At 41.2% G+C, this 11,286-nt stretch overlaps 2 protein-coding genes across 8 annotated transcripts in view; both read left to right on the top strand.

Annotated features, from left to right (window-relative positions):
* The window catches only part of LOC144517789 (rab-like protein 6), a 17,158-nt gene extending 13,865 nt beyond the window's left edge, over positions 1-3,293 (top strand). For all 7 annotated transcript variants that reach the window (XM_078249921.1, XM_078249920.1, XM_078249923.1 and 4 more), the window contains one exon: positions 1-3,293. This exon is cut by the window's left edge and continues 425 nt beyond it. The gene's annotated coding sequence lies outside the window, so the exon portion shown is untranslated.
* Positions 3,294-4,648: 1,355 nt separating this feature from the next.
* Positions 4,649-11,028, top strand: imp4 (IMP U3 small nucleolar ribonucleoprotein 4). The gene is made up of 9 exons (XM_078249929.1): positions 4,649-4,741; positions 5,954-6,062; positions 6,152-6,235; positions 7,293-7,402; positions 8,245-8,377; positions 8,738-8,892; positions 8,974-9,068; positions 9,152-9,225; positions 10,673-11,028. The coding sequence occupies exons 1-9, from the start codon at positions 4,739-4,741 to the stop codon at positions 10,783-10,785; spliced, it is 876 nt and encodes a 291-aa protein (XP_078106055.1). The 5' UTR covers positions 4,649-4,738; the 3' UTR covers positions 10,786-11,028.
* The last annotated feature ends 258 nt before the right edge of the window (positions 11,029-11,286 follow it).

The raw sequence follows: 11,286 nt of genomic DNA on the forward strand, positions 1-11,286 counted from the left end.
TGATTTGATATAGCAGTGACCCAGTCTGTAAATAGGGTTCCCATTGTGTCTGGTTGGTGTACTAATGGAGAGCATGCTTACAGTGACCACTGACAGTCTTCTGTCTTTTTCTTTCTTTCTACTTGTTGGCTTCAGTGGTTAACGGCACATTTAGTCTTGTGTCTCTACATAAACACTGAACAATCATTCACAGTGAGTTGATTTAGGAACTCTGAGACGACTTCCCCTTCTTCGCTCTGGGAGAACGTCCACGCTAAGCCGGCTGCATGTGGAATCGGCGTGCTTTGTTTTGGCCTCCGTCCACACTTAGCTGCTGGTGTTTCAGGGCGGAGCAGGGAAAACTCATTTCAAGTGTCCATATAGCTGATCACACACTACACAGTTTGTCATTAACTGGTCTGGCTCAACGGATCCACTTTGCTGAGATAAAGCATGACATGAGAGACACGACTGGATGTCCCTCCCCTCTTGCTACCTCTGCTATCAGGGCTTGGTGCCGCCCAGGACAGCTGGGATTGGTTTAAAGAAAAGCATACAAGTCAGAGCTGTTTTCCCCCCTATCCCAGAATAGATAGGCCATGTCTGGCTATGCCAGCTAAGTCATTAACCTGTATGAATGTCGATTTTGTCAGACCGAGGACTAAACAGAGATTTGAACAACTGAGACTCAGCAGAGTGAGCAGGCTGCATCTGTCTCACCAGATGTAGACTGAGGCACTTTGAGAGGACAGAGAAGATTAGACCACGATATAATGGCGCCGGGAGCCAAAATTAGCATTGGGCGCGATAGTTGCACTTTGAATCCATCGTAGTGTCAGCATCTGGGACGCTTCACAACGTCCTGAACAAAAACTTATTGTTGACGTGTTGCATGATGTTAACCATTATGTGCACACTCGCCCTCTTTCTACTGACTGGGAAGGGAAAAAAGACATATGGCGTTTTTCCATTACATGGTACCTGCTGGACTCTACTCGCCTCGACTCTACTCGACACACTGTGTGTCCGTTTTCCGTTGCAGATGTTAGTACCGCCTCAGCGTGGCTGGTCGTTATATGCTGGCTCGACTCAAACACCAGCGCACAAGTATAAACATCAGGCCACTTGAGCTTGTTTTCCAGTTCTGTGGAGGCTCCACGCAGAGCTTTCTCCGTAGCCGATGTAAGTGGCCTGATGTTTATACTTGTGTGTGTACGTAGGCTATGACGAAAGCTCTGCTTGGAGCCTCCGCAGAACTGTAAAACAAGCGGCACCGCAGGAAACTGCCGTGACCTAACGCGACACCCAGAACGTGGAAGGTGTGTTGTTGCCAGAAGACACATTTAGTTTCAGATGAAGCTGGAGGCAGCAGAAATAAACACAGCTGGCTGAACTGTTTAAAAATGGCGGGTTTGTTCAGGACACCCCTGTCTGTCGCTTTCACGTCACCTTTTGGTATCGCCTCAGCTCGCTGGGAACCTCGACTGAGGTGGTACTAAAAAAAGTAGCTGTTAGCAGGTACCAGGGACTTTTTTTTCGTAATGGAAAACCAAAAAAGGCGATGCGAGTCGAGCAGGTACCACGTGATGGAAAAGCGACTATAGTGATCATGAACTGTTCCAGGTTCTTTTTTTTTTTCTTCTTTTGACATTTAATGCAAGGTGAGGCAGAGAGAGGAGAGCTGGACCAAAGCCTGTCCAGGTCCCGTGTTCACATACGTTAGCATGTGTTTTCTGTCCGGTGGGACAGTGAGTCTGCCAAGTCCCAGCAACAGCGTACGGCTCTGATGACCAAATGTGACCGTGAGCATCTTGAAGGCAGTTTCAGTGTCACGAGAAGTGGAATGTGTGTGCGTTAGCCGGCTTAGTGCGGACGTCAGCAACATGATTTTATGATTTCTTCCACTGGTCAAAACAGCTGGTACAAGTGTAACAGTTCATTCACCGGCCCTTTCTGTGCTTCTCCCTGGAGGGCGATATACAAATTCTCCTCTTGTTTTCTGCCTTAATGGAGGTTACAACTAGGGAGTGGCGAGCCGCTATCCTCATGAACCATAGTGAAGTGTTCTTACTGTGACGTGTTGGTGAAACTCTGAAAGCTCCTATACGATTGCAGTGGATCAGTACATCTGTTTGTCTTTTCTTTGATTCTCGTAGGACAGCAAAACACCTGTCCTTCTAAAGGAGTACTATGGAACTATGTTAATATTTCTCTGTAAGTAACATTTCCAAGATTTCCTCATTGTTTTATGATCCTTGTGTTATTTATTGCTTCTATTTTGTTTTGTTGTGTGATTTGTGCTGAAACTCAACGGTTGGACTCATGGATTCCAGTTGTTCCCGTCTCCTAACGTCACTGCTTTAAGGACATTTACGTGGTGATATGAACTACATCCACTACAGTATCAGACATTCACCAAAATGTTTCCAATAACTGAAGCATTTTTGCATCTAAGAGAAATTCTGTGTATTTTTAAACTTGTTTTGACAACTGGACAGATTTAATACAGTTTCCATCTCCCATACCTATATGGCTACACTCTGTTGGTTTACAAAGACATTATGTTTGATATTCCAAAGTTGAAACTATGCAGCATTGATCCTGAATACTGTGTGCTCTTTTTTTGTCTTTTGTCATGGAATTGAGGATGAATGCTGAAAGCACAGTTTCAAGCAAAGCATGAGACTTAAATGTACAGTAAGCAAAGAATGTATAAAGTATATAGATAAATGCATATATTTGAAGAGCTTTGTTCCAAAAATGATACAAGCACCGTGTGGAAACAACTTAACTGAAATCCTATCAAATGATCCAGACAGCAAAGATCTAATCATGCTGTCTAAAGTAATAACATCCCTGGAAATGGATATGCACTTTGGAAAGGTTGTCTTTTTCCAGATGGATGTACGACTGTTGGAATGAAGCCCTTCATTTATTTTTCACCCCGTGACATGTTTCATCTCTACACTGTGTGAGATTGCCTCTGTTTGGTTTGTCCAATAAATGCAAACTTATTTCTTCATAAAGAACATTGCTTGGGTCTTTAAAAATAAAAGAATTCCCCCTTGAAACACTTAGAAAGAAAACAGCATGAGTTGGATGACTGCGTGTTGAAATGAAGCTAGAACATGTGATCATTCCAGCTGTCAGAAAGACGCTGTGTTCTCATACTGTGGATCAGCCAGCTCTGTGACATCACCACAACGCTCCTCCGCTGCCTTCTGGAGAAAGAAAAGACAACGATGTTGGGGTTATACTTTAAACTGCCATGTTTCTGTTGCATGATTAAAAAAAAAAAAAGGTCATTGTCTTACCGTCGGAGTACGTTTTGTTATGGCTATAAAAGAAAGATTTAACGGTTTAGTTAATGTCATGTGAATTGGCCAGATTTACTATCCGGGACATCCACTGTGGCTCTCTTCCCAATCACATTCCTTCCTCGTCGCCGTGTTTTGGCCAAGTTGAAACCCGCCTCATCCACAAAGATGAAAATGTGGGGTGTGCGTGACTCTCTAAAATAAATCCACAAGGCAACATAAGAGTTGGGCTATTGCAGTAGTATACATTACCTAAAATGTATGTCTTTGTGTGTGTTTGGTTTTGGTCAAACTGTATTTTACAGTATTGTGATCTTACCTGGACAGATTGGTTCCTGAGTTGCCGGACACATTCAGAGTTCCTCTCAAAAGGCACAGTATACAACTGCTTCATCCTGACCTGATGTTTTTTCAGGACTCTAGAAATAGTTGTTAAACGCTTACACTGTGAATATTTTCAGTGAGTTTTATGCTGAGATCATTTCTGATGACCATATCAACTGGCAGTTTCCTGGACATCAGTGAACATCCTACGTCTCCCACCTGTGTGAGGCAGACGTTGAGTCAGAAGCAGAAAAGCAAGAGCAATTACACACAAGTGGGTTTGCAGGCTTTGCTCTATTCTGTAATGTGCAGCTCAGTCAATACAAGTTACCTGTTGGTTTGCTGGAAAACTCTAACAATAGATGCCACTGTTGAGCGTTGCAGATTTGGCTGCACTCTCTGACCAGCCTCTCTCATTGAGAGACCATGATTGATTACAGTCGCTCTAATCTCATCTGAGACTACGGCTCTTGATCTTCCTCTTCTTCTTCCACCACGCATATGAATTCCTCGCCCCCTCCCAGCCACTCTTCTTCCTCTTTCAGCCACTTCTCCATCTCTGGCTGGGTCCATGTTTACCTCACAATACAAAACTATTGTGAGGTTGTCTCCTTTTGTAATGAAATTGAAAGAGTAACACCTGTGTAGGTGTTCAGCCATAATGAGAATCAGCTGTGGTTGGTCCAATTGTCCAATTGTTTTCATAGCATTTAATTTTTCGATTCAAAATATATCTCATTACAATATTACTGTAGAAATGTAGCAAATTGCTGTCTTATTCAGTTTTTTATTATGTTATTGTTTTGAACTTAAGTTTAACAGTTTTGAAAACAGTATGTTAGCATGTGCAAATTGGCCTGCAGGTACATAGAGTTTTGGCGTAACTGTAATAATAACCTGTTGGATTTTGGGGCCAGTCTGAAGCCTGTGGTACTACTCAACACTGTAGCAAGGTTGGAGTTTAACGCAGGCTTTTATTTTGAAAAGCTTGCCAGTCAGTATCGAGCGCTTTCATTGGATCCTCTGTCAGCCAATGAAGGAAGCTCTTGTACGCATGTCCTCCTGTGTCCATGTGAGTAGTGCTCGAATGCTAGCTAGCTCCTACCTAAAGAATCATCATGGTAAGTTCAAACAGGATTAAAAAGATTCCTGAGCATTAATTATTTTAGTAGGTATGAAATGAAATGTGTCCTCATTGAGTGTAAACATCACAGTCTTGAGTTAGAGAATACGTTAACAACTGAATGAGCTCTGGGACGGGTGCAAAGAAGAAACCCAGAACTGTGTTTACTTATCAGGTCAATCCCATCAGCTCAGTCTTATGAAGCTACATATATGACAAAATGTGATTTATCAACATGCATGTGTCCTTGATCATCAAACGCTATTCTGGAATTCGGCATTAACTAACGTCCGGTCCGGTAAACGGCTCTAGTTAGTTAACATAGCTAGGTGTTAACTTCCAGACTGGTCCATATGAAGAGTTTATAACGTTAACCATGATGTCTTAATCATTTTAGGGTTTAGGTCAAATTTACAGATGTGTGTGTGTGTGTGTCTATATATATATATGTATATATGTATTAGGGCTGTCAATCGATTAAAAATGTAATCTAATTAATTACATACTCTGTGATTAATTAATCGAAATTAATACATATTTAACGGTGCCTGAACCGATACTTTTTAAGAAAGTAAGAAAAAAAAAAAAAAAAGGGTACTAAACAACAGTTGGTGACATTAAAGAACGGCTTGTTTACTGCTAAGGCCATATGGTCAACATGAAATTATTTAATAATAATGTATAACAATAACTAACTAATTTCACTAGTAAATTGCTGTTGAACCATCAGATGGGAAAAGGACATTTACAATAACTTCAAATGCACCACGAGGCTGTAGTTTACCAGTTTCATTGAACGCCCCGTCTGTGTTGTTTCTCCGACGGCAGCTGCAGATTGTTACATCCCGGTGTTGAATCCTCTACAGTAAAACACAGTCACACACACAATACACACAAATTGAATGATACACTTCTAGAGACAATCTATCATGAGACATTACTAAGAAGAATGACATCACAAGTCAGTCAGTCAGTCTGACATTTATTGACTTTGTAAAGAAGAACATAACACGGATCTTCTGTTAGAAACAGATCTGATGTAGTCGCTGTCGGTGGCACCGTATAAACAGAACATATTTAGGTCAATCACTGGTAAAAAATAAATACGTAAAAATATTGATTCTAGGGAAAAGAATCGATTTAAAAATCGTCACAATAAAATCACGATACATAGGATTTTTGAGATAATGTGCTGTTACTGTGGTGCTAGCTCCGTCGCGAGGTGAGGCTGAGGCGGGAGTACCTGTACAGGAAGGCCCAGGAGGACCGTCTGCGGACGGTAGAGGAGAAGAAACAGAAGTTGAAGGGCGCTCTTGAAGGTAGGAGGGCATCATGTTGTCTGCCAGCTGGTCAGCAGTGGAAATGATCCAGATCTTGGTATAACACAAGCTGTTTCTTCCCTCTGCAGAGAATCGTCTTCTTCCAACGGAGGTACGCAAAGAGGCTCTGCAGCTGCAGGACCTGCTGGAGTACGACGATGAAGGGGCAGAAGGCCAGTGCCCTTATGGCTTCATATTACCAACACCATCATATAGTGCACCAGTGACTACGTTTACATGCAAATAATATTCCAGTAATATTGTTATTTCTGTAATATTTCCAAATAAGACAATATTCCGACTATGCTGTTTCCATAGCTAATGAAAGTGAATATTCCACTAGTATTCACAGTTTACATGTAGCCATGTAAAACAGGATTTTTTTGTGTTCCAGCGGTGGAGGACTTGTTGATGTCCAAGTCTTTGATAATGTTTCAAAGTAGCTGTGTTTCTCTTTCTTTTCTTTTGGCCGAGCATCTCTACCACAGCCGGACTAACTTGAACTGACAGCTGGTTGGTTAGTGTCCAACAACCATAGGAACACACACAGCTGACTATAAGCCGTAAACAGGCGGTAAAAACCCTGATTGAATGCGCAGTATACATGTCCAAAGAATGCTTCTAAAACCTGAATAATACCGGCATATCACACAATTAGGATTGGGCATCGAGAACCGATTCCTACTTGGAATCGTTTCAAAAATTCCGATTCCAGTAGAATAGTTTCTTTATTGGAATCGTTTAGAGGATTTGGTTTAAAAGTTTTGGTTTCCGTAGCGACCAGGCTCTTGTTGTGTTGCAGCCTTGGAGCTCAGTTAGCAGCGCTCTAGTCTGGCTTTATTTTACGTTGGAAAAAGCCGTAAAACTGCAAACCACCACTGACTCAAAATAAAATGTTCCTCTTATTTGTGAAAATAGGCATGTGACCCGTTTCATCTCCACCCCTCAAAGAATCAGAATCGAGACTCGATGAGAACCGGAATCAAAAGGAAGAATCAGAATCAGAATTGTTCAAATCTAAACGATGCCCAACCCTACACACAATGCTAAATTCAGAAATAGGCCTTATTCAGAATATCCATACGGAATATGCTGTTTACGTGACCTGATCAAATTGGGAATATTGTCATATTCGGAGGAATAGTGGAATATTGGTGTGCATGTAAAAAGTACTGGTTGTGTGGGTGTTTAGCGTGTATTCATTTCTGTTGCTGTACTGGCTGTGTGCAGGTGTCAGCTCCCACATGGACGATGAGTATAAATGGGCCGGAGTAGAAGACCCCAAGGTGATGGTCACCACCTCCAGAGACCCCAGCTCCAGACTCAAAATGTTTTCCAAGGTCAGAATCAGTTAGGACAGCAGATGGACCACAGGTTGACTCTGGCTCTTTACTTACCAAATCATTTCATTTAGTTATTGTCTCACAAGTTTCCTAAAAAATAAGGTTTTACTTATTTATTTATTTTTACTAATTCTATAGAAAATGGAGGCTGTGTTCAATTAGTACACTTCCAATGTATTACCTGCATAAACTAGTCTTCTTTTATAAAAACCCAATGGGCCATCTGAACTATATGTGTAATCTGTCTACAGGCAAACCTCCAACATATATGGAGAATCAATTAAATTAAAATGGATGATACAATGATGCTTACTTGGAGTTACGTGGAGCTGTTCTTTAAAGGCAAAAAACACACAATAACTAACACAATAGCTAAATTACAAGATACATAATTATTCCTAAATTACAAACCTGTAAAATAAAAGCGTTGCTGCAATTTCTTTCCGAATCTTTACAATATTTATATTAATTAATTGACAGTCCTTTTTGAAAATGATACTAAGAATATAATTAACAATAAAATGCATGTAATAAAAACCAATGGCAGTATGAGAAACATCATAGCATGTGAACCTATTCTAGTAGACACCAAGAATACAAATATGCTGCTGAAAAGAAGTATAACAGGGGCTCTTGAAGGCTGCAATCATTCATTCTCCACAGCTACAGGAACTACCACTGAGTTACCTTAGTTGCTCTTCCAATAGGCATTTCAAAAGCGAACAAACTTACTGAACAACAGAGACACGTGAGCTACATTTCAGAGGAAGAAGCAGGGCTTTTCTTTATTACACAGTCGGAGCGGAGAATAAATGAGTGATGTATGTGAATGGTCCCAGGAGGTGAAGCTGATGTTCCCAGGAGCCCAGCGCATGAACAGAGGAAACCACGAGATCAATGCGCTGGTGAGCGCCTGCAAGGCCAACAATGTCACAGACCTCGTCATCGTGCACGAAACCAGAGGACAGCCAGGTACGCCGTTCACCTCACTCTGTCCTTTCTCTCAAAGTGGGGACATGTGTTTGGTCTCTCTGCTAGTGTTTATACATCATGAAGCAGCCACTAACAAACAGGCTCTCCAAATGTTCTACTGCACACTAATTCTAAGCAGCTTTTGGGGACGTTGTGTGCTCATGTTGCAAAAAATACAATTGTTATGCACAAGGAAAAGGAACGGCTGCAAAGTATTTGAACTGCAGTTATTGTGAATGGCAATAAACCGGCTCCATCTTGGAAGATGACGTGATATTAAGCAGAGTATAAAGTGAAGTAGAGTCCGTACAGAGCACTGCATAGAGAGTATCTGATGTCTTCTGTTGTGTACATTCACAGATGGGCTGGTGGTGTGCCACCTGCCGTTTGGACCCACGGCTTATTTCACCCTGTACAATGTGGTAATGAGGCACGATGTTCCAGACATAGGCACCATGTCCGAGGCCTACCCACACCTCATTTTTCACAACTTCACCTCGCGACTCGGCAGTAGGGTAAGGGAGAGCTGGACCAGGCATTGAACACGTCATGCCATTGATATTCTCTTTCACGACTAATCAATTCTGCCCCCGCAGGTCTCAAATATCCTCAAGTATCTTTTCCCTGTGCCGAAGGAGGACAGCAGGCGTGTGATCACATTTGCCAACCAAGAGGATTTCATCTCTTTCAGGTCAGTGTGAAATAACCCCCCCCATGCAAATGCCACACACACTCTGTAAACCGTACAAAACATAATGCGTTCATTTATTTCAGACATCACACCTACAAGAAGACAGACCACAGGAACGTGGAGCTGACAGAAGTCGGACCCAGGTTTGAAATGAAATGTAAGTACACTGTAAAACATTACAGACCATTTAGTTCTGTCCACTTATTTCTTATTTTTAACTGAACGAGCTTATACAAGTTGTGGATTTTGAACTCAACTTTGAGTTTTTGAAAGTTAAACTTGCATTTATTCATTAGGTCGACTATTTTAATGTTTTGTCAGATATGTATGTGCTGATTGAGCTTGGGTATGCAAGTTAAGTTATCAGTTGAAAAAAAAGCGTGTGTGTGTTGCAAAAAAAAAATTCTTCTTTCACGGCAAAGATAAAGCATGGACACAATAAATGAATTATACACGGCAGATAGGTGATGTAGCCTATTCACATTTCAACTAAAATATAACGCACGTTGAAAGCACTAGTGCCCCCGGCGGAGAGAGTACCTGCAGTCAGGTGCAATTGGTTCATTGGCTGGTCAATTCCCATGATGCAAGGCGGTAAATAGAGTTGTGTTAAACTTTGCTGAAAAGTTTGCAGTTTGTTCGAAATACAAATGTATCTTTATGAGCTCTGTTCATTAAACGTGTCTGCTTAGACGGTAGTGTTCTGTTGCCTGGTAATTGTCACGTTGTGCTGGTTTACATTTGTAACCATGAGTTAAGTGACTGTTACGTTTGATAAGAAGAGCTGGAGTATTGCAGTGTTTGACATTGAGCAGTAATAGGTTTCCTTCAGCCATTAAGCTGCAGCGTGTCACTTCACTAGAGACCCTTTTGTGTCAAGTGATGCAAGATCAGCAGCTTTAGAGGGGCCTGTGTTTCACACGGGGCCCTGGGGCGGCCCCACCCAAACACCCACGCTATCTCTGCTATATATGTGGTTATGTTGTTTTAACTTAAAGTATGAAGTTAAACCAAGTAATAAAAACTTTAACACGACTAGAACACTGTAGTCACATCAACCTCACTGACTTTAAACTCTACGTTGAAACAAAGGCAGTCTTCTTCTATTTTCAAGTTAAACTACCTTGAATTTTCTGTGTGTGTGTGTGTGTGTGTGTGTGTTTTCATACGGCCCGCAGTCTCAGTTTGTGAAAGACGAGAGTCATACTGTATGTTGTGCGCTTAAATGTTAACAAACTTTGCATCACGCATAATAAAAAATATTGAACTTCAAGTTGAAGGTTTTCCGTACAGTGTGTTCGGTTATCTGACTACAGATGTAAAAGTAAGGCAGAATAGTTTTTTAGATTTGTTTACGTCTGAGTGCCGTTGATTTGGTTACGTTTCCGGAAAAAAATAGATCATTGTGACAATGAATATAAAAATGGTTATAGATCAGTGCATTTGTATGTAACTTTTATTGTTAAAAAAATGTCAGAAGGGACCATTGGCCCCTGGGCATCTTCACATTATCAAATCTGGCACCCCTGCTCTAAACGTTCCTCCATTGTGTTCCACTTTTCTTGTGGGATGTGTGAAATGTTTGCGTGTGTTCTTTTGTTTAGTGTATATGATCAAACTGGGCACCCTGGAGAATGAGAGTACGGCCGATGTGGAGTGGCGTCACCATGCATACACACACACAGCCAAGAAGAGGAGGTTCCTCAGTGTGCAGTAGGAGCTAATAAAGCTTGGACTGTTACACAATTCTTTAAATGTGGAGTTTATGAAATGACGTAAGTTTCTCTTAGTCGCCTACCAAATATGACAAAGTATAATCTGTTCATATCGAGGGTTTCCCAGTCAAACTGCATCCCATCATCAGGAGGGAAAGTGTGTTTCAAGTAAATGAGCCACAACAAAGTGCTGTGTGTATTATAACGGTAACTCTTGTTTAATAAAATTTGTATAATGACTGTTATTGGCTCTGATGTTTTGTTTTGCCCAAAAAACACATTTCATACAATGTGCAAACATAAAAGATATGCACATTTGTAGCATAATGGTAAATAACAATGCAAGTGTGCTTGTAGCTATCATTGTATTTATTATTTGTTTAATGGTAGTGGTGCATCCTTCCTGCATTATGTATGGTGTAGTTCATTTCCATGACTAAACAGAGATAGGGGCCAGGAGAAAGAAATGCTTGTTATTACTCAGACAGATCCACTTCTACCGT

The sequence above is a fragment of the Sander vitreus genome, chromosome 5, assembly GCF_031162955.1.
Source record: "Sander vitreus isolate 19-12246 chromosome 5, sanVit1, whole genome shotgun sequence".
Classification (NCBI taxonomy): Eukaryota; Metazoa; Chordata; class Actinopteri; order Perciformes; family Percidae; genus Sander; species Sander vitreus.